At 44.4% G+C, this 27,016-nt stretch overlaps 1 protein-coding gene across 1 annotated transcript in view; it reads right to left on the bottom strand.

Moving 5' to 3' along the window:
• VPS36 (vacuolar protein sorting 36 homolog) overlaps nucleotides 1-27,016 on the bottom strand; it is a 427,280-nt gene that overhangs the window by 100,094 nt on the left and 300,170 nt on the right. The window contains exon 10 of the mRNA XM_069639283.1: nucleotides 7,235-7,300. Within this exon, the coding sequence (XP_069495384.1) occupies nucleotides 7,235-7,300 (66 nt within the window). The remainder of the gene's footprint in view (nucleotides 1-7,234; nucleotides 7,301-27,016) is intronic.

Genomic DNA, 27,016 nt, shown 5'->3' with positions numbered 1-27,016 from the left:
ATCTAAGCTTGTGTTCTGTGGTTGCCAACCATAAGAGACTTCAAAGGATGAGCTTGGGGAACTGACAAGTAAACCAGAGAACCATTAGTTTTTGGCACCTGCAGTACAACTACACCAAAGACCTAGGGCAGGGGAGTTGCCAAAGGCAAGCAAACCAGACAGATATTGCTTATTGGAAGTGGGATCAGTGCAGGGGCTGGGCTTATAAACCAGACAAGAACTAGCTTTTGGGAGTTATAGCACACCTATGCTTAACGCCCATCGCAGAGGCTCTGACAAAGATAAGTTAACCAGAGAAGAAGAGTTGATTTAGAGGAGAGGTTCTTATACTCCACCAACTCAGTGCAGGAGCACTGGTAAAGGTCATCAAATCATAGAAGAATTGTAACCCATGGGTTGGTCCTGGGATTCCAAAAGCTCAAACCAGTAGTGGGAAAGGACCTAGGAGAATCGATCACACTCAGCTCAAAAAGCAAAAGGACACTTCTACGCTGGTGCCGATTCACAAGCAACCAAAGTCAAGAGTCAATGATGAAAGAATTTCCATTTAGAAAACATACATAGATACATAGAGACTGATCCTGACAAAGGCTGAAAAGAAAGGTGGATATATAAATCCACCCAACCCACTAAACATTACAAATGATTTTAGAAGTGGGATTAAAAAGGATCTGACATCCTCACTTTCAGGACCTGCCCCACAAAGGATAAGATGGCATACTAAAACATTATGTGGAGGAATAAAGTAGCAGTAAGGCAGAAATGTGAGGCTACCAATAACATATACCAGGACATAAATTTGCAACAATGAGGAATAAATACTATTAGCACATGAAAACCGTCATTGGCCTCCTCTCAGTCAACCAGAATGTTTTGAGTGCAGTCAGTAACTACTGGTATTGACTACATTTGGAACATTCCGTTTTCAGACGCACAAAAGGAGAACATGCCATTTTCGAGCAAGATTTTCTCTCACTTCCTCTCAGGGAGGACCTTTTTTTCTGCAACAAGCTAATGAACACATGAAAGAGAAAGAAAAAAACATTGGAAAATGCTTTCACTTTCATAGAGAAACCATTTACTTTTTTACATGACGCCTCATGCAAGTTCAATTTAAACATGTTCCAGTTCAACCAAGTTGTAATTAAAATGCTTAGCTTGAAAACAACAATGTTATTTAAATACAACAAAATAAGACCACATTTAATTATTTACTAACTTAATTTGTCTATTTACTTTACACAGTATTAAAGCACATTTTTTTTACTTCAGGACAAAATTTCCAAAACATACATTGCTACCACCACCATCTGCTAATAGCCTTATAGACCTCAGGAGGGGTCATTATTGCTTGGGAAAATGATCCTTCCCCAATGTATGGCCTCGAGTTTGCCTCAGGCCATACTTTTGTGCTGAACAGTCTATGCAGAAACAGTCCATACCATACGTTGTCTTGATTTTTGGAGAATTAAAACCCCTAAACTTCAGGGGGCTTTGACTTATTCAGGCCATCTGTGTCAATACATCTATTGTTTAGACATGTGACTTTTACTCCCCAAACAGGGATATATTGACTTCTTTGTCCTGTCAGGATCTGAAGTCTCTGCCATGATGAACAACGCAGCAGAGAATACTGAGGGCATGAGGATCACTTAACACAGGAGCCCATCCTGGGCAGGGACCCCAACTATTTGCCTACCCTCGCCCTACCCTGTTATTAGCTCCCCAATCCTCTGTATTGTCCCTTGTAATTTGCTTCCTTAACCATGCACTTCATCTTAGGACTTGTGAAGCACTCCTTTACTTCCTGAAGCTATGTACACACTCAATAAATGCCCTAATAATAATATAAATAACATTCTCTTGGAAAAACCTCCTATGAAGGTGTACAACCATCAGAAAACCTCAAGATTATTGAAGAAATCATTGAATGAAGGAGTAACTACCTGAAGTACACCCTTCCACAAGATGTACGGTCAAGAATGTGAAGATAGCTGCCAAGGACAGAGATTGGGGCCATCACAACCAATTGTCTATGGTGAAAAAGTCTCAAGATAAGGTGGCTAAATTAATTAAATTACAACATTATGTTTGCCTTAGCTGTTTTTCTAAGTTGTACCAAGGATTCCCAGCCTGACATTGTGGCATATGTAAAGTATATGAATGTCTGAAAGACCCTATTATGGAGAAATAAAGTACCATTTCACATGTCCAAATGCTGCCAGCCCATGTCAACTTCAGCATCAAATGCCCAAGTAATTCCATCTTATGCAAAGTAAGGTCATGTATGGCAAGTATAAGTATAACCATCAAGTACTTCTATTCTGCGACAGGCATTGTAATCACATGTGAGGTACATCACAATATATCCATATGCTCTTAAAGCGCTAACCTGCTGCCAGAACCCTCTTATGTTAAGGTGCCCCCTGGGTGCCTACTGAGAACGGATGCCATCATGCTCAGGTTCTCACATCTCCGGGAGAGACACATATCTTCTCTTCCTTTTCTTGAAGCATTAACCCATGGAGAGAACAATTCTGGGGCCTCCTTAAACATGCAGCATAGGCTCTAGGGTGTGGCATAGGCAGTGGCATTGTTGGGAGAGGTGGTATATCCCCGCCCCCTGCACCATTCCTGCACCAGGTAAATGTTGTGTGAGCCAAGGGGGGGGAGGAGGGGAGAGACATCCCTGCACCTCCTGAACACATTCACATCACCCATCTTGGATATATGTGTGTAAAGGTGTAGCTAATGCTTGTAGTCTAAACTCCATTTTGTGCCTTTCCAAACGCCATCTTTTTCTAGGCCCTCTGTCACTCTATCAAAATGGCCACTCTCCCTCTCCCAGCGCCGTGCACAGCCAGCCCCCGCCACCTCCACCCTTTGTCAGTTCAGTGCGAATCCTGTTCTCACGGAAACTCAGTCATTCACAAGTATCAAGCACTGATGCGATCATCACAGAATGTGAGACCAAGGCCTGCTCCAGACCCAGAGCCCCATCCATCTCTGCTGACCGACTCATGCCCTTTCCACCCCCTCCCTGCCATGCCATGGTCCACTGGCCCCATGTCCCCTATTCCCTTTAAATGCATCTGCTCAGCAGACCCTTCTTCCCCGGACCACTATAAATCGCCCACCATATACCTAATCCAGAGTGGTCATATATTCTGGTAATACTAACAAGTATCTCCCATGCGTTTGAAATCGTGATACCCCAGGGACCACAAATCAAAGATTGAACCTTCTGATAAGCCACCTGAAAGAAAGACCCATGCCCCATGCCCTCAAACGCATGGGTAAGACTGTACCTATTTCTTATAAACAACCCCCTTTGATACAATGGTTTATGCCAGGCATTATTCATTGCATGCCAATTTCTGTTGTTTAGTTTAGTCAGAGAATCTCTATGTCATGTTTGTGTACCTCGACCGACCTTCACACTGCGAGGATAAGCCCAGCTGACCATGTGCGCTGTGACTGACGGAGAGACAGCAGCCAATGGAACTCAGGCATCCCCTATGGAGCTGGGATTAGTATATGTGCCTTGCCAACCGTGCTCGTTAGTTTGTAACATACGTACGATGTAATCTATGACGCTTGGTGCCTTTTTAATGCGCTGCATGTGTATCTGTAGGCAGAGCACTCTCGGCAGCAGAGTTCTTTGCTTTCATTTATGTTAGGGAGAATTCTCTCTTTAGGCTGAATTTCCTAACCTAGCGAGTCCCCCAGCAGCTTTGCTGGATTTCTGGAGTTTGTTTTTTTCTCCTACCAAGAGTGAGACTCTTTTTCTCCCGCTCTTGGACATGATTTAAGGTGTTCCTTTGACTGGTAATGTGTTTTATGGGCTATGGGGTCCTTTACTCCATAGGGTCTCATGTGTTTTTACTATGTGTGTTACACAGCACCCTCCGTGCAGTAACACAGGGGTGTCATAATGACACCCCACCATAGACTCCATACCCTGGGACTGACTACTGTCTCCCAGGGCATGTAAAGTCACCATTGGCTTTACTAGTCCCAAATTATGAACAGAAACCAGTACAAACCACCCTATTGTGGACGTACCGGTCGGGGCAATTCGATTGCCCCGGGTTCTGTTAGTCGAGGGGGCACGTCTCCGTCCCCCCTGATCGAGTTTTGGCTGGTGGCAGTGGATACTACTTTTTATATTCGACCGCGAATATATCCCTATGGGATTTTCCCATTGTTCGAGGCTACCAACTTTAATTATTTAATTCTCATAGCCTCGAACATACCGCCATTATTTATTTAATATTAATTTGCCGGTTGGTATTTTTTGCCAGGACTCGATTCTAAAATGGCTTTTGTGTTCTCTTCTGTGACTCCAACACAAGTCGAGCCCTTTGTCCACTTTGTGGCGGGCTTCTCCACAGAAGCCTCCAAAAGTGGTGCCACTCTTGGTACCACAGGGGATGTGGGAGGGGGTTTAGGCACCCTGGACTGAGTTACCTTGGTAACTCAAGTCGCACTCTTGTGCGATTGGCCCAAGTGGTGAGCCGGCCGGCTCACCACTTAGCATGTTTGATTGACAGCTAGGCTTAGTGAATGGGGGTGTGCAGCATAAAAGCAGGGTTTTGGGGACTGGAACTTCAGAAGTCGCCACAGGACCTGAGAATCCGACGAGGGAGAAGCTGAGCTGACCTACCACGATGACACCACCGGTGGAGCCCTGCGGAACCGACTCACCACTTCCCGACGACAGAGAAGATCTCCCGGCTGGAGAGGCTTCTTCCCCTGACTGGTGGGCACAACCAGTTTACCTTCTTCTCTTCGCATCCCAGGCTGTCTTGTAGTCGAATTGCCCGTGCCAAGCACCCCGGCAACCGGATAGCCACTTACCACTGGACCGCGAATAAAAGGACCGCTCCTTTTACCTGAGAACTACGCGGCTGGTTTCTTCCCTGGCAGTGCAACGGACTCCTGTCTTCCTCCCCGACGAGATCCTCTCTTCCCCCAGACGAAGCACCAACTTGCATCCGCTGCCATGAACAACTGCCCCCGCTGGAGTATTCTCACCACTTTAAGGTACCCTGTCCGCCAGGCCTCCCTTTCTAAAGATTGCTACAAGGTAATAATAATCCCTTAACCTTCTGGACTGGGCTGGCCGCCTTGACCTTCTAATTGGTCCCTTTCTTTTGGTCCAACTCTTTTTGAACCTTTGCAAGACTCTTGTGCACTTCAATCATGTGACCTTGGACACATTTCGTTCTGATCCTCTTAAAGTGGATCCGGCCTCCTGAACTCTAACTTCACTGTTTTACTTGCCTTCCTCTCTTGTTTTGTTCTTATGAAAGTGTTGGGATCTGTTTCATATTATACTCTGCTTTTCTCTCCCTTTTAAAATGAATTATTAGAGTACCATCTGCGTTAAGCGCTCACCGCTGTCTGAAAATAAGTGGGGCTTTACTTAAAACTTGCCTAAAATTCTTCTAAGGGAGTGTATATCTTTTAGTGACCGTGTTTTTGAATTGCTTACTATTAGTGCCTGTGTGTTTTTCTAGATGTGGATTTAAATAAATAATTATATCTCTTTTACACCAAGCTCTGGTCAGTGTTTACTTGTTCTACTATGTTCTTTTGACCTATTGTGAATACTCTGTATACTGCCTAACTCTTCTTGAGGGAAGTCTGACTGCTCAGCCACAGCTACCAAGTGAATCTGTGTGGTACAGACTGCTACCAAGTGGGTTTACCTCCAAACACCTGTAGTCTTAAATCTTTTGCAGTGGTCCCAGAGGGAACTGCACATGTTTCTGCCTAACAATTTACTTATATAAATGTTGGTTTCCTTGCAATTACTCTCCTGGTCTTATTCCCTAGAGGGGTGTGTACTTTATTCTGTCTATTTGGACACATGCATGCTAAGGTGCCAGCCTTCAGCAGGGTGACTAAGAAGTGATGTTGCTACACCGCCCACTATGACTTAATTTTTCCATTTGTACTGTGTCCTCATATTACTGGTAAAGCAGAAAGGTTAAAAAGAGGAGTGGCTATATCTCCAAAGGCCCCCAAATAGCAAATAGGAGGTTAGTCTAGGGCAGGGATAGGGTCTTCACAAAACGCAGAAACAGGACTTAAATAAGACCCTTAGAGAGCTGTGTTAACTTGGTTTCTGTTTCTGGATAGTTGTAAGGACAGCACCAGTGGTACCAGTGGAGTTGCCAATGGTAGTGGTTTTCTCCGGTGTGCAGTCATAATGTCGAAAATAAAAAGTCGAATGACAAAAATGTCTAAAAAAAAAAAAAAGTAGAATCTATTATTTTTTTATTTATATGTATTTTTTGGGTTTGGTAAGTATAAAAAATGGATTAAAAAAAGGGGGTTAGGGGGTGAACCCCCCCCATTTCGAAAAAAAAAAAACCGTATTGAATTTTTTTTTTTTCTACATTATGACTTTCGACATTTTTGTTTTCGACCAAATGACTATAAACCGGTTCTCCCCTTGGGAACGTGACATTAATGTCCATGCTCACTGGGGTCAGAGCAAGGCACCAGGTGTCACAACAGTGGTTCAGGGAAGGTGAAAATTCTGTGAAATAAGAGCGGCTGCAAAGGAAGTGTGTCATGGGCAGGTGGATAGGTACGTGCAGGGGAGTTGCTAGGTCTGGAAAAGACCCGGGGCTAAGCCTATGTCCGAACTGTTGGGACTGGGGGCTAGCTAGTCTTTTGGCTGTAGCTCCTGCGATTCTATCCGGGGCTACAACCAAAAGATCAGGGGTTATAGCCCCTTTAGCCCCCCCCCCCTAGCAACGCCCCTGGGTACGTGACAGTGTGATTAGGAGGAGGAAGGTCAGTGGTCAGCCTTATAGTGAAAAGGGGACAGAGTGGGTTAAACAGTAAAAAAGCAATAATAAAAGATCTGTCATGGGGAAAGGCAGAATTTCAAAGGAGCCCAAAGTGACAGCGATGGCAGAGATCTGTCTATAGGTTGAGACGAATGGGGATACAGAGGATGGGTCACAACAGTCCCACTCATTTAAAATAGTGCATGCCACGCTTCATTTACTGCAGGCAAGGCACGTTTGTGCATGATATTTCCAATGTATTCACCCTGTGCAGTGTCACGGGTGATATTGTTGTTATAGTCCTTCTCAATAAATAAATAAATATGAATTTCCACCATACGACTGAGTGATTACGCAGTTTATCATTTAAACCATTGACATTTCTTTTCAGATATTGCAGTTGTACCAAAAATAAAATCAAAGCCTACCTCCATTCCTCGAGCCCGATTTACAAGACAGTATACTTCTGTTAGCGACATTATCCCACCTCGTTCCTGTTGAATAAGTAGATACACAATGAAAAACAGTAACATAGATTCTCATGTACACTAAATGCCATTTTAAGCAAAAAACATGCATACTTTCTCTGTTCGTCTGTTACAATAGAAAGATGCACTGTAATCTTTGGACGATCAGGCCATTGTACAAACCAACAGGGAACAATTTTGTTGAGTCTATTCTTTAAAGTCATGATTTTACACCATCAATCACCATATACTTTTAGTGGCGTACTTTAGTTTTGCATGACCCATAGGCAAACATCCTTGACTTCACAAAATATACAGAGACTAGAAGTAAAAACACACAAACTGATACATGCAATATTTACAGCCTTCATCAAAAATAATCAAAATGTTGATCAGGGCAAATAGTGCATTGTAAGCCATATTCGACACATATTACACACTTCAATAAACTCGCAACAAGGGCAAGGTACGTTCTGTGACTTCTTAAATGGGTTATGAGATTATCTATGTCCGCCAATAGAAATGTTGTTGAAGTATTTTATTTCAAGTCATGAGGGTCTTTAAATGGGTCCCTCTCCTATAACAGCAGCAAATCGAAAAGCAGGTAAAACCACATTTCCCATTAATACTAGCTAATGTTTAACCGTTGTGATTCAAGTTCTAGTGTACCAATGAAAGTCAGGTTTACTTAGAACTGTCCTCTAGAGCCAGCAGTTCCTCTTTCTGTCCATTGTAGACATAAGAACTATTAGTCCTTTGGTAGTTTGAATATTTGGAATAACTATATATTTTGCATTTGATGTCTGCCCGTATCAAGGACATGCACGTACGACTTGTGAAAATCTCTAGATTGGCCTTGTACCATTAAGAAAAATATATATATATGTCCAGTGCAGTGAAAGTTAGATGATTGAATCATACTGTACATAACTCGTCAATTCTAGCGTAAACTACTCAGTTTGCACCATCAGACTGACGGGTGCCAACAGAATATTCGTCTAGAGCAAAAGGTTAGATGAACATTCATTACACCTAAGATGGCGCCTGCATGCCGTCAAGTGAGTAAGCAGGATCATAAGTAACAGACAAGCAGCCGGGTTGCTTAGCAACGCTGATCCAAAGTCAGTGCGAGATTAACACGAGCGATTGAGGACGCGAACACGAACGCAGAACTGTTTTTGAGGTAAAACTTAGAAATATCCATCAGCCGATGTACATAGATAGACTGCTTCTGGAATAACTTTTGCAAGTAACCCGTAACTAATAGAAGAACAAGTTACTTCTTACCTTGTAACGTTCTTTCGATGGGATGTTCCTCCGACGCATTCCTTATCTTTGATAATAGATCATCTCCCAGCTTGCTGGCCTCGGAAAAAAATTTCAGTAGAGGGCGCTGCGCGTCGACGTCCCTCGAGCCGATGTCCCTCGACGGCCTCCGTATCGGCGCCAACGTCACCACGCGTATAAATAGACTCACGCAGCGTCCGTTGCTCAGTTCCGTTTTGACGTTAACAGTTGTTTTACATGAATTGGTTATTGACCTTAAAGGAGCATAAGCTGCAATCACAAGGGAAGTATTACTGCGGGGATGGATGGGAGGGGCGATAAGGAATACGTCGGAGGAACATCCTATCGAAAGAACGTTACAAGGTAAGAAGTAACTTGTTCATCGAGGGATTGTGTCCTCCGACGTATTCCTTATCTTTGAAAGACCCCCATAGCAGGGGTGTGCAATTGGAGGTGGGAGTAAAACGCCATGTTTCCTTTTAGGAATGAACCGAATGTAATACGGCTTTGCCAAACCTAGTCTCTTGACTAGAGGAGGAATCCAGGTTGTAAAATCTTGTGAAGGTATGTGCGGACGACCATGTGGCAGCCGCACAAATGTCTCAAACTGGAACCCCTCTTTGGAGGGCCGAGGAGGCTGCGATACCCCTGGTTGAATGAGCCCTAAGATTTTGAGGAGGCTCTTTCCCTGCCAGTTTGTAACATTCCAGGATGGCCAAAATAATCCATCTGGAAATGGTTTGTTTTGTTATCAGTAGTCCCAACTTGTGCCCTGAGTAACCCACGAACAGTTGGTCTGCTTGCCTAATCCTAGCAAGTCTGCTGATGTAAAAGCTTAAAGCCCGCCTTGGGTCCAGCCTATGTAGCCTTTCTTCCTCTTTCCCCGGATGGGGAGGCAGAGAGAATGAAGGTAAAGTAATTTTCTGAGTGATGTGGAATTCAGAAACCACCTTTGGGAGGAAATTAGGCTTCACCTGTAGGACAACCTTGTCTTTATGAAAAATTGTATGAGGGGGTTTACAAGATAGAGCTTGTAATTCGCTCACCCTTCTAGCAGATGTTAAAGCCACTAATAAGACAGTTTTAAGAGTGAGAAATCTTAGCGAACAAGAGTGGAGTGGTTCGAAAGGAGTACCCATCAGGAAATTTAAGACTAAAATTAAGTCACATAAAGGAACCTGGAAAGGTCTTGGAGGGTAGACATTAGTTAATCCCTTTAGAAATTGTATTACTAAGGGTAATTTGAAATACGAAGGTTCCTCCACAGTGCGCTTGAAGATCGATAGCGCTGCGAGGTAGCCCTTGATAGTGCCAACTTGAAGGCCTGAATTTGCCAAGTAGAGTAGAAAGGATAACACCGTTGGTGTACCACATGAAAAGGGGTCGATATTCTATTCTCTACACCAGCTGCAAAACGTGTTCCAACAGCAGCGGTATAAAGACTTTGTTGCTGGCCTTCTGGCCGAAAGCAACACTTCCATGACGTCATCAGGGAGGTCCCAATCCTTGTATCTCAACCTTTCAGAAACCAGGTGTGAAGGTTGAGGGTTCTGATGTCTGGATGGAGAACCTGACCTCCCTTCTGTGAGAGAAGATTCTCCTCGAGTGGAAGAAGAATTGGAGAGCAGATGAACATGTCCAGAAGGTCCAGGTACCACGTTCTCCTGGCCCAGTCTGGGGCAATTAGGAACATGGTTTTCCGGAATCTTCTCAACCTCCTGGTCATTTGAGGAATGACAGGGACTGGTAGGAAACGCGTACAGGAGTGGAAACTCCCAGTCCACTACGAATGCGTCCCCTAGAGCTCCTCTCAGGGGAAATTCCCTTGAACAAAACATCGCACTTTCTGTTGGTACTGGTGGCAAACAGATCTACTTGAGGGGTTCCCCAAAGGGCGAAGATCCCCTGAAGGACTTCCTGAGCTAGTTCCCACTCGTGGGAGACTGTGCCCTGCCTGCTCAGAGCGTCCGCCGTCAAGTTCTCCTCTCCGGCTAGGTGGACTGCCGATATAGAGATTCCTTCTTGAATTGCCCAAAACCAGAGCTGCATTGCCTGTCTGCACAGTGGTAGTGATCCTTCGCCTCCTCTTTTGTTGAGGTAGTGCATGGCCACTGTGTTGTCCGTCATTATCAGGACATTTTTCCCCTGTACAGATGGCAGAAAAGCCTTCAGCGCTAGTCTGATTGCTCTCAGCTCTAACAGGTTGATATGTAGTCTGGACTCCGATGGAGACCAACGACCGCTGATGGTAAAGTCGTTGGTATGGGCTTCCCACCCCGTGAGTGAGGCATCTGTGACTACTGTTATCTCCGGCCATGGTTGCCAAAACAGTTCCCACTTCAATATGTTTTCCTGGCAGGCCCACCACTGAAGGTCTCGAGCCACCTTATCCGGAATCTGAAGGAGGCCTATCATTCTCCCTGAGAATTGCGACCACTGAATTCTCAGATCTCATTCTCAGGCGAGCCTCTGGCACAAGGAAGATGCACGATGCCATGAGGCCTAGCAACCTCAAAAAGTCGAAGGCTGGGAGACGCTGGGCATTTTCAAACTTGGTGACCATCTGCACAATATCTTGAGCCCTCACCTCTGGTGGCGAGGCTTTTCCCAGGGAAGTGTCCAGGACCACTCCAATGAACTGGAGTCTCTGTGATGGTATCATCTGTGACTTCTTTAAACTAAGGGAGAAGCCCAGTTTGTGAAGGAAGTGGCAGACATAATCTAGCTGGATCTGAGCTTGTTCCGAAGATACAGCTCTGATCAGCCATATCGTCCAGGTAGGGGTAGACATTACCTTGGTGAAGACCCTCGGCCGGAGGTCAGCCCAAATGGCAGAACTCGAAATTGATAATGAGAGCCGCCAATTACGAACCTCAGGTATTTCCTGTGTTTGAGATGGATTGGCACATGGAAATAAGCATCCTGGAGGTCCAGAGATACCAGCCAGTCCTGGGGCTGGAGGGCCTGAAGGATCTGAGAGAGAGTTACCATCTTGAACTTGTCATTCCTGAGGAACTTGTTCAATTCTCGTAAGTCCAAGATAGGTTTCAGTCCTCCGTCTTTCTTCGATATGAGAAACTAGGGGGGGGGTTGGAGTACCAGCCCTTGTTCCTCTCTGCTACAGGGTTTGGTTCTATGGCACCTTTCTCTAGCAGGTCTACAATTTCCTGCAAGAGGAGCCGATCTGGAACTCTCAGAGAGCTATTCCCCGGTGGATGACTCAGAGGGATGCGTAGAAAAGGCAGGCAGTAACCTTGGACAACTGTCTCCAATGCCCAAGCATCTGACGTAATAGCCTGCCATTCCGTCAGATGTTGAGTTAACCTATCCCCTACTGGTGTTTTGTGCAGAGAGTCTTCAGAGCGGTTTGGAGGAGGCTGACGCAGATGCCGTGGGTAAAGAGGCACCTGTTGCTGCTGTGGCTTTTGTGTTTTTACCCCGTCCACCTCGGGTGAATTTCTTCAGACCCCTTTGAACCGGCTGTCTTCTGCCCTTTCCGAATGCGGAATAGAAGCGAAAGGACTTACCTCTCCAAGAGGTTCCCGAGGGGCGATATGGTGTCTGACGGATTGCAGCTCGTAAGGATTTTGCTGCTGCCTTTGATGTTTGTAGTTTTTCTAAACTGTCATCCGCCTTCTTACCAAACAAAGAAGAGCCATCAAAGGGCATATTCAAGAGTCTGCTTTGCACATCTGGAGCAAAACCAGACTTTCGCAACCAAGCAAATCTCCTGGTTGTTGTACTTGCCGCCATGGCCCTGCTGATACTGTCAGCAGAATCAATGCCAGTCTGAAGGGATTCGCACATTGCGTCCTTACCATCCTTAATGATGTTGAGAAATGCTTCCCTTTCTTCTCCCTCCGGGAGGCAGTCAGCCGCTGATGAAGCACACTCCCAAAGTGTGTGGCTGAACCTTGCGAGCGTACAAGTAGCATTGATGGATTTCAACGCCATGCTACATGCGGAAAATACTTTTTTGGCCATAGAGTCATGTCTCTTATCATCCCTGTCCTGTGGAACAGTAGGGTAAGCCGATTTGCTACCTGCTGAAGTAGCTGCCTGAACAACCAGACTCTCCGGAGTTGGGTGTTTGGATAAATATTCAGGGTCAGCAGAAGACACCCGATATTTAGCTGATAATTTTTTGTTAACTGAAGGGATTACCTCAGGTGTTCCCCAGTTTGCCAATATTCTCCTTTGTAATGCCGCATGAAATGGCACCACAGGATCCTCCTGTGGACCTTTGACCAAGATGTCTGTGAGGTCGTCTTGCTGAAAAGCAAGTGAGGGTGTGGACCATCCCATAAACTCTATTATCCTTGCCATCAAGGTTCTATAAGGGGTTTCAGCATGTTCCCCTGGGTCTGGTGTGGCAAATTCCACTTCTGGGGAAGTGTCCAACCCACTTGCTTCCTGTAGGGTTTCATGGGGGTCTTTCAACCTACCTTCCTCAGAGGTAAATTCCTCGGGTGCAGGAGTTGCAGATCCCTGCAACTCAAAAGGTCTTTCCTGATCCGAATCCTCCCCTTCTTCATAAATAGAAGATAAGACCCTGGAGTGGTCAGGTCTTGAAAATGGTATAAATCCCATTTCCAGAGCAGAAGGAGCCAAATTTGTCATGATTGGCTGAGAAAACGTTGATGTCGTCGACGCAGACGTTAAAGGCTTCGAAGCCATCGAAAAAGGAGTCGAGAAAGGTGTTAGAGGCCTCGAACTCGAGAGTATCGGGATTCTACTCTAGGTTGTCGACGACATTCTCGTGCTCGAGGCTCTGGGTATGGGTATGGCCACTGGCTGTGAGGTGGCCGTGGGTTTATCCTTTCTCGGCGTCGATCTATGTGTCGAAGGGATCTTCGAAGACGGCGTCGAAGACGCAACTTTGCCTTTACTCGAGGGTTCGTGACGCTCTCGAGTGGCTTCTTTTGCCGGGTACTGCGACTCGCGGCTTTTTGATTTTTCGGGTCTTTCACCCAGGGTATCACCCTCAGCAGTCTTCGAGGGGGTCAAGGCCGCTTTCTCGAAGACGCTTAGCATGTTTTTCCTGAATTCCTCCCACTCAGCCTGAGAGCTATGTTTTGTGGGGCAGGAGACCCTTTTTGGGGAAATGGACGACGAAGACGAGGAAGGGGATCTTAAACGTCTCTTTTTTGAATGCTTAGATCTCGAAGAGTGAGGGGAACTGCTTCAAGACCTAGAATGTCTTGTGATGGCGAGGAGACGAATGTCTCGACTCCGCCGAGGAAACTTTCAAAGAAGTTTTAACTTCCTTACCTCTCTCGAGCTTCCCCTTACGCTCCTTCAAGGCTTTCTCCGTCATGGACATGCAGTCCTTGCACGCTCGATTCCCAGGCACCACAAACAGATCCTGTGAGGATCCGTCAACGACATTTTCTTTCCACAGTCTCGACATTTTTTGAAGCCGGACCGTGGAGTTGTCAGTTCGGGTGAGGAAGCCATCGAGTACAAGTCGGTATTCACGAGGAATATACTGATATATTTAACTGAAGAACTGAGCAACGATATTCCGAGGCCCCACGAAGCGTGGAAAAACGGAACTGAGCAACGGACGCTGCGCAAGTCTATTTATACGCGTGGTGACGTCGGCGCCGATACGGAGGCCGTCGAGGGACATCGGCTCGAGGGACGTCGACGCGCAGCGCCCTCTACTGATTTTTTTTTCCGAGGCCAGCAAGCTAAGAGATGATCTATTATCAAAGATAAGGAATACGTCGGAGGACTCAATCCCTTCGAAATATATATGTTCACACAGAGACCACAGTTACAGATCGTACATCTACCACCGATCTCTAATTTTAAAACGCCATTGAAGATGATGCCGCTACGTTGTCCTAGCAACACAGAAAAGTGATGTAGGAACAGGACGAGTGCTCCACCATTAAAGGTACAAACAGTTACACCTTATTCACACCAGGAAGGGATGTGGCGACATCACTTAGGACAAATGAAAAATTACTGGCATCTTTCTAACAATTATTGAAAGCTATCAAAGACACAGCATTTTCCCTAAATTGAACGGCTGAGGAAGCAGTTTATATAGCTCACATCAGAAAATCTGTTAGGTGAGTAAAATTGATCTAATACATTGAACATTGTATAATTACTAAAATGTAATTGGTCTCACAGTGGGACACAGCGGCTTGTCCCACTGGAGACCTAATCTTCCAACAACTACAACATAGTAATTCAATGTTTTTACCCACAGAAATGACTTATGAATCTCTCTGACAAATGAGAAGAGCCAGTTACCCGGCTCATCACTGTCTTTAAGGTTAGTGCACTTGAGTTCAAAGAATGAATTTCTCTGTAACTGAGCAGATTTAACAAGATTCAATACAAACATGACAAATATATTCAAACAGAATTATATGTATCTGCTTATTTCTAGAATAGAGTACAAGTCCCGATATCTTTACCTGAAGAAGGGCATGACGGCCCGACATGCGTAGTAAAAGATAGGAGATGCCTTTTATGAGAGGTCACAGCACAGTCTAAGCATCCACAACAATTCCTATCAAGATGTCCGGATAGACAATATACTGATGAAATGAATAATAACTCAATGTTGATTGAGTGTAAGTCGTTACATTATCCGCACCTAGAAAGCATTGTATACATTTTGAAGCACTGTAATGTCAGTAGATACATTGTATGACTTCCTATTACATTTGAAATAGGATCAATTTATTGTTTTGAACAGCCATTATTGAAAAAATATATAAACGTTTGATAAGAAACCACCTTGTATGGCATAAATATCTTACAATTGCATTGTTTAAAGTGTGCCCTCGTTTGTCCCTCGTTGTTTTGCGAGGTACCTTGCACTACACGTACTCCAATACCAGGCCTACTAATTCAATGTTCCCTGTTCTCGTGTACTCTCCTGCCAGAACAGAGCATTGAAATAACAACCTCTGACATGGTGTTCTCACCTGCCAGACCAGAGTATACTACTACAACGAGTTCTGACATGGTGTACTATCCTGCTAGGCCAGAACAAACTACCTACCACAAGTACTTCTGTGGCACAGATAAACTTTCAATAATGTAGCAATGTCTCTTGCTTCACAACATCACATTCGAAAATGTCTTCAGGGAAAGCAAGATTCACATTGGTGCTCGTCATGAGACACTTGCCATTTCCACACACTCTGCAAGTTATGCTCCACTCGCTCTGAATATCCTTCACCAGAAGTGCAGCCCTCTTGCCACTCTTGTTTTCCCCATTTCTTAATTAAGCAAATGCTGACAATAATTGGGTTTCCCTCTGACACTTCTTTGGCTTTGGCAATGTGAGTTTAAACCAGTTCCTTTTATGAACCTCTTCAAACATGGGCGATAGGTTTTACAAACATTTGGATTCTTATTCGCCACCTCATGACTTTGACAATGATTGTTTTCAAATTGCCTTCTTATAAATTTGTTTTGGCTTTGGCAATGGTAGTTCGTATTAAGTTCTTGAATTATTGCCCCATCTTGTTGCTGGCTTTTAAATGTCCCCACATGCATATACTCACACCTCTGTGGTCTGATAATCAAGGACTTATCATTCCACTTGCTCCCTTCAAAGTCAGTTTGGTTTACAAAATACTGCTTTATCTGCTTTCTGTCAGTTTGGTATTCAAAAGTACTCTTTTTGTATTTCCCTCTACGCATGTGGTTTCTGGTTTTAAAGCACCTGGTCTGATCAAGCGGGCAATTAAGGAGCACTCCGGAGTCACAATATCTTTGTGAATTCACTGGGTCTGGCATGCGCATCCGTTTGCCTCGCAGCCCCCAGGTATTCTGACTCAGCTGCTTCTCTCGATCTGGCCACTGGCTGCTTTCAATCTTCTGCGGCTTGTGCCCCTCACACACAGAGCTCTCACAGCTCCAAATGCTCTCCGGTGCCCGCCTGCCGCCTGACAGCCTTTCTGCAGGGAAAGCTTTTTAAACTTTCACTTCCCGCTGCACCTCCTCTGCAATCCAGGTCACCAGGGAGGAAGTTTCCTTCTCCAACACTTCCAGCTGCACAACCTCTGCAATGACAAATTCTGGGGGCGAAGACCCTCTCAGGACCCTCTACTCGACACTCTACAGTGGACCCGGAATCTTCTTCCCCTCCAGATTCTGCTTCTGCAGCAACGTTGATAGTTCACAACTCCTCCACCTACAACTACTATTCTGCTCCTTCTACATCTTGACCTGCACCTGAGGGAGCCTTTTAAGCACCCCAGTCTCCCTCAGGTGTGGGTCATTTTCATTAATAAGCTGCACTCTCCAGTTTTGTGACTCTTCAGCCCTCTTCCTCATCCTCATTGTGGATCATGGTACTTGCAGTACAAAATGCAACAATCAGCTTTTCGAATGGGAATTTTAATCTCATGCTCCATTCTTTCACTAATTATATTCCCTAAAGGAATATCACAAGGATACATTGAAAGATTTGGCCTTACAGAGAAATAAAGATCTTCAGGGTCTAAATTGATTATATTTACAGATTTATATTTACCATTCCTTTGGGAGTTAGGGGAGCTCCCAGTTCTATGAATCTCTCTATGTTTTTAAAAGGGGTTTCATTTCTCGCAAGGCATAAGGATTTATGAATGTTTCCACCAACATTAAGATATTCAGCTTGGGAGGTTAAAAGCTCTCTTTGACAGCAAGCCAATACAGATGTTGGCATCACTGAAATGTCTTCCCTAGAGGAAGACAAATATTGTGTGTCACCCAACTGAGTCCTCCTATTACCCTGTGCCCCTTCTCCTCCCAGGTGATTCTCCCGCAGAAATCCACCACCAAGGTCAGGAACAGAAAGTGTTTGCCTTTCTCTGGCCACCTGGGAGGAGACTTTAGGTGGGGTCTTGAGTACTCTGCAGGATTCATCACATTAGTTTCATCAGAGCATGCTAGAAAAAGGCCTTCAGTCGTGGCCACTGTACAAGTTGTACCAATAGTTTTTTTGAGCCCACTAGCCACGGCCTTTAGCAATGGCCAGTGGCCACGGCCGAACATGTTGCACAGTGTCTTGAGGTCTCACTAGCTATTGTCTTTGGCCGTGGCCTTGTACGTGTTGCATAAATATCTTTCTTTTGGACCCAGTACCCATAGCCACTGGCCATGTCACACCATTAATTTGTTATTAAACACTCATTGTCCCCTGCCCAGTAGATGTTGGCACTGCAGATGTTAAACCTTTTTTTTTCCGAACTCCTTCTTGCCGCAATCATTTCACAGTGATCATTTCCAATAACAGAAATTCCTGCGCTAGAAAGGCAGTTTGCCGTTTCCTACGATAACAGGAAAAATGGCTCATAATTAAAAAGTCTTCCACATCCTCAAAAGGCACTCAACATGTGTCTCCCTTCTTTTTTTCTCGGTTCCTTCATTCCACTGAACTGCTTTCGCCATCCCTAACAGTCTCCCTTTACCCCTATGACCCATTGTTTCGTGCACACACATTTATTTCTGAGTGCGTCTTGCAGCGTGCCACTGTAATATCATGAGATTCACGCAGTCCTCCCCTGATAAACCGGATATTTTCTACCCATAACTGGCTCCCCAACCCACCCCAAATCCCCAACTTCACATGGGGTCTTCTTTCCCACTCCCGACCTCTACACTGATGTGATTGCTATTAGTATTTATAGAGCGCCTACGGCCAGGCCATCTAAGCGCTGTCATTCAATAATCAGTGTTCACATAGGAGTGACTACATAAACAGAAGTGTTTTGAGTCTATTTCTGATGTTGAGAACCTTATTAGACTCTGTCAGGTTGTAGGGGAGTTTGTTCCAAAGTTTGATGGCATCCTTTTTCCTCCTCCAAATACCGCTTTGAGTTCTTTGATTTTCAGTTTCTCCCGGTAATCGCTTGAATCACTTGCATCAAGCAACAACAAAAAAAGTGGACCTTTTCATTTCTGAAAAGTCTCTCTGCTGCAAAGCACCAAGGCCATTATAGGTTTCACGGAACAGGGGCAGCCCCATCTCACTGTCAAATATTTTAAAACCTACTTGATGGATTTACCCTAAACCAGTCATGGAAATTAATTCAATGCTTTGTGCCCAAATTGTTTCATATTTGGTCCAAATCTTTCCAACTGTTTTTACGGTGCGGCTGTTCAAAAACTGCACTTTTTCTCTATGGGAAAATTCATTGAAGAAGGCTGAAAACTGCCTTGTTATGTTTTCTTAATAACCTTTTCATTTTTTAACGAATTGTTCCCAAAATGTCCAGTTTGGTGGGGCTCTTGAGAAACATCTTGTTTTAAAAAGGAGATCTAAATCCATCCAGCAAGTCAAAGGTTATTAGCCCTGCTCAGCCGCTCTGCTGCAAAACACTGACGCCGATAAAAAGGTGTTAAGAAGCTTGATGCACCTACTTCTCTATCAAATATTTTTAAAAGTACTAGATGGATTTACCCCAAAGCAATCAAGGGAACAAAGTCCACGCTTTGTGCCCAGGTTGTTTCTAATCTCCCCCAGCGGTTTTCATGCTACAGCTGTTCAAAATCTGCACTTTTTCTCTATTGGAAAATCAATTGGCTGAAAACTGTGGCGTTTTGTTTTCTTTATAAACTTTTCATTTCATAATGTACTGTCCCCAATATTGGCAGTTTGGGGTGGACATTGACAAAGCTTTTGTTTTGAACATTTCATCTAAATTCATCAAGCAAGTCAAAATGTATTAGCATGAGAATTTTGGGGAAAAACTGCTGCTTTTTCATTTTCCCGAAAACCCTCGATATGACTATAGTTTTGTGAGAAAAGGGCACCCTCTACCCCGTCAAATATTTTTGAAATCGAGTCAATGCTTCGTGCCCAACTTGTTTTTTTAGTTGGTGCAATTTCCACCCAGCGGTTTTTGCCTGGCACAGTGCAGAAATGTGAACTTCTCCTCTATGGGAGTAGGCCGGAAACAGCATATTTTTGCTTTCTTAATAACGTTTTCATTTTTCAACAAATCTTTCCTAGAATTTCCAGTCTGGGGAGGGGGCTGGAACGGGGGGCTGCGTGGGGGAGAGGGTGAAATGAATCTCGGGACAAACTTTTTGTTTGCAAAATATCAGCCAAATCTGTCCTGCCGCTCTGCAAGTTGTGGCGACAAGGGATTAAGAGACTGACCAAGTGGTGCCATAGTGGTTGCTATAGACTTTTTTATTAATTGATAAACCAAACTCATCTATCCCCAACGCTAAAGGGATTTCCCTACCTAAACTAAAGAAACTTGGGTGCTTGTCAGGAAGTCTGTGCGAGTCAAAACAAAAAGGCACTATCCCGGTCACAAAGGTTCCCGTCACTACAACAAAACACCATAAAGTCTAGCTAATGTTCGTAATCCAGGAGAATGGCTCCCTTCTGGATGTAAAGTGTTGAAATGTCCCTCAGGTTGTTCAAAGCAAAATGTTCCACAAAGTCCTGGGTTCTCCGCAACCCAACAGAAAATAAACAGTCACAAAGTTCTTGTGTGGCTAGGAGAATGTCTTGCTTCTCCTAGACAGGTCCCCAAGGTCTTTCATAGTTCTTTATAAGGTTTGTAGTTCCCTTAAGGAGGTTTTCAGACCTCTAGGTTTTGTACAATTCTTGATCCATCCCCACTGCGACGATGAAGCTGTTCTTGCAGCCCCTCTTGACTCTCCAGCACCACACTTTTGTGGAACTGGCCTGGGAACTGCATCACAAAATGGTTTACGGTTTTCTCTATTTCTTTAGGGCTTAATGTCTCATAACTTCCCGGCCTCCTCCCAGACTTGTATGTGTTCCTGTTACCTTCTCTCAGGGAGCTCTTCACCGATTTTGCCAGGGGTCGCTGGTCCACACTTTAGTTCAACTTCTTCCTTTAGTAGTCCTCTGGGTCTCGTCTCTCTCCACCTCGAATTATTGTGGACCACCTCGGCGTAGCTGCCGGAACCCTCGGTCCGGCCGTCTTCCTCGTCTACAAGTGTGCATGTACATGCTAGCTGTCTGAGAGGAGCATGTAAGGCTTCCAGGTATTCAACTTTTTTTGTTGGGCCTCGCTTAGTTGGAACGTTTTTAAAATCTAGATTAACCAGAGGTGTGAAATATACCTCTAAAGCATTTTTTGTGGCAGAAAACGATGGAGCTCGCTTTTGAGTTTCATCGTAATTAGGCGGCGTGGACCTGTACGTTTAAACTTTTGTGTAAATGGGCCCTGGCCTCTGAATTTTTCTCATTTGCACGGCAGAGCGCAAAAGGGGTTGTGCAAATTCAGAAAATGCTACAGTGATTCCTATGAAGTCTGCATGCTTTTTGCTGGTGCAAAAAGCCAGTGCACTCTAAAGCAATCCCCTGCATTTGCGCCGACATTAAAATCCACGCTTGAGCAAATGTTGGGAATATTTGTATACCAAAGAGGAAGGGAGCGGCGGAAATGCAAGTTAAGCTCCACAACCTTCTCTCCACCCTACAAATACATGAAAATGGGGCGTGGCGTGAATGGAAGGCGTAAAAGCCTTACACAAGGCTTTTACATCTTCCATTTACATTATGCCCCCAAATAAGATGAGCTCCTATGTATTTACTGGATTACGGTCTTAAAAATGTTGCCTGCCATGAAGAGCAGCATGGATTTCTGTACTGCGTCATTATCCTCATAGGTTGCCAAAACACACATTTCTAGACGTTCGAGGCTAGATGTCGCACTTGCGACATCAATTTCCCCCATGGTGAACTCATATGTTGGGGGTTGACGTCGGCCGACCAGGCACTCCAGACGAGGACACCACACCAAACTGCTAACCATCACTCATTCTTGCTGCAAGTTGTAGTGCTCTGTACTAGTGCCCACAGCTACTGTGGGTGCTCTTGACGTATGGAGAGTTGAGGGGCAAGATAAATACTTCCGTTTGTATTGAGTTGAACTTGCGTCTGATAAATTCCCTGTTCCTTCGGGCCGGGCACAGCCACTGTATGCAATTGGAATATCTTATGCTTGCCACCTTAGGAATTGTACTTTTCCTTTGTGTCAGGTTCCCCTTCCGCTCACATGCTAGGAAAGGTCATTGGGTGGGCAGAGCAGGGGTGAGATGCGTGAAGGGTGTTGGACTTTAAAATTGTAGTTCATTTTTAAAATTATGGCTTGGGTCAAACATTCTATAACACTCTTTTTGTAGCACTCAGAAGTGACCGAAGCCCACGATGGTGACAGTATTCCTTAGTGCTGATTGGTTCTTCAACGTCTGTGAGGTAGTTTGGAACCTTGTGAGGGGTTCTAAACTGCCTTTCATTCAGACATCCAGCTAAGAAGGTCACAGCTATCAGAGCTCCTGGGAAAATCCATAGGGAAATCATTTTAAGAAAACGAAGTCAAAGATCTTATCAAGTTGAAAGTGTGAGCTGATCTAAGGAGAAAGTACAAGCAGCTGCAGCAACAGAAAGCTAAATGAATTCATGTTTTGAGCAAAGTCTAAATGATAGAACCAGAATAGACTCAATGTAAATATCCATATATGTTTGGTGAACTAGTGCTTAAAGTAACAGGAGGACTGTGCCATGTATTTGCAAGTTATGAGCAACGTCCCGTTAACATTGCGCTTGTACTAACTTCATTAATCTGTACGCGCGAGGTCTCCAGGCTCTCCGTGAATCAGCGGCTTTCGGTGAATGTGAAGTAGCGAAGCGAGGCCTTTAGAGTAAAGGATCGTGCGACGCAACCCGACTTAACACGCGCATCATACTGTACTGCCTGAAAACCGTTGAGATTTCCCCTCAGCAGAAACCATAGGTCTTCGAGCTCAACACTAAGATGGAACTGCGCTATGTTTTAGGAGTAGCGCAGGGCGAGAAATTTTATTGGTTGCATGCGGACAGCAACGAGACTCAAGTAGGCTGTCAGTAATATAAAAAAAGACTTTATTTCCTGAAGTTAGAAGTGAAAAGTTTTTTTCTTACAGCACTTTCTTTATGCTTCAGTTTGGAAATCAATTACTCAAGCTTAGGACAAAACCAGAGTCGAGGCAAAGCATTATTCATGTTAGGTTTTATAAGGCTACTGAAGAGCAGGTTTTGAGGTGTATCCAAAATCTGTTTTTGAATGAGATAAAGACTACGAGTACTGAACCTTAGGTGAAGTAATAGAAAGATTCAGTCAATGCGTCTGACCAAGGTGAAAAAAAAGAAACAGCAAATTGTTTTTCACCAGCCTTTCTGCAGAAGGCAAAGGCTTTTAGGTATAACTGCGTAACATTGAGAAGCGCACATTAGAAGTAGGAAAGCAATCTTTGGGGTTATTTTTTTAATCATCTGTATGATTATCCAGAGGTCAGCGTGTGTCGTCATATCGAGTGTGAGGCTTTAGAGGGCGGCGAGCAGGACCTGATTTGTTACTTTATTCACTTCCCCTTTTCCCTCAGGGTTGCCAATCCTGCAAGTGGGCAAAACTAGGGGGTCTGTGGGTTCATCGTCCACTCCTGCAGGAAGTGAGAGCTGGGACCTTACACTTTGTTGATTGCAGATCCAGGGACAGGCCCTTTGCATGCTTTGCCAGTTTTTTGTTGTTTCTGTTGTACCTAGCCAGATGTACCCCTAGTAGTTTCGATCAGCTCGTGCAGGGGATGTCACTGTTACCCACCTTCATCACAAATGTTGTATTGTTGCCCATTTCAGGGTGACACTTTTGTAACTGCTCCCAAGGTCCAAGAAGCGCGGGACACAGAGCAGAGAGGGAAAGAAAACACTACTGCTGCTTGTGCTGGCTCAACTGCTGGCACATGCGTTCTGGCGTTTCTTTATTCTTACGGTGTGAGGACAAATGGAACACCCTACCTTAGAAGTAAATAAACTAGAGTGCAAAATTCTCCTTCCCCTAAAGCAGAGTCCTTCTTCCAAGGATACATATAGCATGCCCCCTTGACGCCAACTACCCTGCTGATCCTTTATCTAATTTTAAGCCTTTGACTGTTGGGACTTCAATGCTTTCCCATGGGAATTAATACACATATATATGTCCAAAGGCTCGTTGAAAGGTTAATTAAATATGTTTTACTGTATTGTGCTACACAGACTCTCAGGCATATCTCGCTTTCATGGTAACATAAGAGGAGGTTACATCGTGCATACTCAAGGCTATTGAAAGCCTTAAAGGGCAGCAGCAAATGATTTACTTGAGTGTCATATACATAATACAAGCTATTGTAACAATCGTCTTAATGTGTTGTTTTAAAGGGCTCGCACTGTATATTCGCTGCAAAATAAAATGCAGATTTAAAGGCATGGTCTAATAAAACATTTTATTGTCCCTACGGGTCGGCCATGTTTTTTTAAGCCTAAGTGGCTCGATTTTAGAAAACTTTCCTATGGACCTTACCCGAGTTTTCGTCCATTAAACGCACACGAAAACAGGCACCAGGGAGCCGCCATTTTGTGATAATCCTATCTCTTGCCGCATCGCCCTGGCTGACCTGCTTCTGCGGCACTAAATCAATTCCCCCGCCCCTGAGCCTGTCATCAGCAGACTCGTACCGCCCATTTCCCAACGCCAAAGCACGTCTTGTGTCAACATTCGCTGCGCTTCAGCTAATGACGTGTCGCCATGGAAATGGCAGGACGCCTCTTTCCTCAATAAGTATAAACAGATTCACAGATTCAAGTATATTCACAACACACAGCAGCAGATTTTCGATTCCATTCCTCTCTCTGTGTTACTTTGAGTATTCTGTGACTCGTTTCAGTGCTCTGGTCAGCTACCTTCGCCGCTTGTAGCCCGTGTGAACACCTGTAGCATCTCGGTAAATTATTTTACTCTGTTTACCACACAATGGCTACAATAATGCCCTACATGTACGAGCCCGAGTATACCGAGGAGGAACTACTGGAAAGGTAAGCACGCGAAAACGATGGGGATTCGGACGGCAGTTGGCAGGACGAATCAACAGATGAAGAGCCTAGGCCTAGTCGCATGGACGGCGTCTCCACCTGGTGCACATGCAATCGGTGCGAGTTAATGCCAACCGAGGAGGAGAACTGCTGCTGTCGAGAAAACTCGGGATGCCTGGCCTACATTTCGGAAGGCGAGCCACGACCGCAATGCGTCACCGAGCTGCCAGACTTCAGGGCAGCCTGCCTCACACGGGCCGTGTTGAGAATAATGATGGTGCTTATGCACGAACTTGGCGCAACTGTTCGTCCTCGTAATCCGAGTAACGAGTAAGTATACTCTGCTTGTCATGCCACTCCTATTTCATGTTCTTCTACAATATCCAAAATTACATCTACATATCATTGTAACGCATGTAAGTTGTTCAATAGTGTGCTTTGTCTAGATAGCATTTGTCCGTGCAGAATGCCATTAGTTACAAGAATTGTCATTGACAACAAACATTTATTAAACTTATCTGGGTCATTTAAAAACAGTTTGTTTCATTCCTTTTCACAGGTGGTACAGGCTGGTGGACTATCGTTCCTTTACATGGTGGCTCCACGGGAGGCTTGGACACCGCGTTCGAAGAGTGATATCCGCCTGTGGCGTTCGTGCCATTAGAGAAACGTTCCCGAGTGACAGCGGTCAGTACAGGGGATTTTCTCTCGCTGTGCTGCAACCTGACCTGTATGATCTTTAAAGTCTTGTATTTTTGTGTCATGAAAATAAGATACAAAATAAAACACCACATATATTTTAACAACGGTTGTTTCGATTTTTTAAATGAATCAAGTGTGTCTCCATTCAAGGATGGATGTCAGACATCAGTGCTCCGAATTGGTGAAGGTCTGGTCGCTGTGAAGCAGGGTGGTCACTATCTATCTAAGCTAACATAACATATTCTCGATAATGCATGCACTAAATAACACTTGTTCAAAGTCCTTCAGTGGGTTATGTCTCTATAAAAGTCACACATATATCTATACTAACAATTACCATTGGATTATACAGGCCTTAGGCCAAGTGTGTGTTATGTTTCCAATATTGAAAACCATACTAATGCAAGTACTGTGTTTCAGGGAGATGCTGATGCCTCCTCTTCAATACAACCACTCATGGCAGTCCATGCAGAGCCAGAGGTATGGATACTGACAGCTCCATCGAATAGATCATCACTGGTCGAATACTTGTCGTTCGATTGTTGCACACAGTGTTTAAATCGTGTTTGGCTATTGAGATGTACCTGTGTGTTCGTTCTCACGTGTGTTTTATGCTAACAATATTTTGATACATAGTAATGAAGGTACTATGTTTCAGGGAGACGATGGAGCCTCATTCTGTGCTGTCTATGCGGATACAGAAAATATAGTCGGTGCAGCGCAAGAGGAAGGGAGGACATGCGGAAACGAATCGGAGCTACAGCGTGCAGATGTTGAAGGTCGAGTCAAAAAAGTTTCAAAGAAAAAAAAAACAAAAAAAGGTTAGTTGCAAACAGTTCATAACTTTAAAAAAATGTTTGTGCTGTGGACTATTTTATGTTTTTTTCCAGTCAATTGGACTACACTTTATCTTGTGTTTAAACTGAACATCCCTTTTCCAATCTCTCCTCCAGTTACCCGTGGGTGTCAGAACTATACATAAACAGACAGTGAAGCGAAGCGAATGAGAGATGTTGCTTGCCAGACCATGTACACTATGGAGGACTATTAATTGAGGCGAGGCGTGTTCAGGCTCGGGATGCTCATGTCCAATGGCCAGAGCATGAATTAACTGTGTTTGGAGAATACAGCAAAGTTGCATTGGACCACTGCTACAGTGCGACCGCACCACCACAAGAAGATGATATTGAATGTATTGAAGATAGCTGTGAAGTAGTTGCAGATCAATTCACACAATCTACACCCGCCAAAAATTTGCCACCCAAAAACATGTCGACATTGTTGTGTTCTCCAATCAATGTTGAAGTAATAGATGTCGAAATGACAGAGAATGAACCAGCCGCAGCATCCATAGACGCATCAGAACTTGATATCAGCGATATTATTTTCCAATGTGTTGAAATCTCCAGAACGTCACAGGCCGAAACAACATTGACGCAGGATGACAGTCTAATGAAAGAGAGCAAATACATTGTATTCGACAGTTGTTTGATGGAAATTATAAGTATGCTGAAACGTGTGCATTCCATTAGAGGGAAAGTATGTGGGAAGCCATTGATTAATGTGACCCGTCAAATAAAAGGCAGTAACGTCAAAATAAATGCCGCCTGTAGATTAAATCATAGGTTCTCATGGTCTGCACAAACGATGCTGGGGAAAATGCCAGCAGGCAATCTACTGTGTGCAGCTGCATCACTTTTTAGTGGCTCCAGTTTTAGAAAGTTAGAGGCTTTCTTTCAGTTTGTGGGACTCCATTTCATTTCTAAATCGCTGTACTACATATACCAACGTGATTATCTGTTTCCGGCCATTAGTGATTGTAGAAATCAAGAGTCACACCCAGTGGTTAGATGCTGAAATAGTGCTTTATTCTTGGTTCTTAACCAAACGAAATTATAGTCAATTGTTCCTGGCTGTTTTGG

The sequence above is a fragment of the Ambystoma mexicanum genome, chromosome 7q (assembly GCF_040938575.1).
Source record: "Ambystoma mexicanum isolate Mex_15411 chromosome 7q, UKY_AmexF1_1, whole genome shotgun sequence".
Taxonomy (NCBI): domain Eukaryota; kingdom Metazoa; phylum Chordata; class Amphibia; order Caudata; family Ambystomatidae; genus Ambystoma; species Ambystoma mexicanum.
The sequence above is the reverse complement of the archived record's forward strand: the minus strand, read 5'-3'. Positions and strand labels throughout refer to the sequence as shown.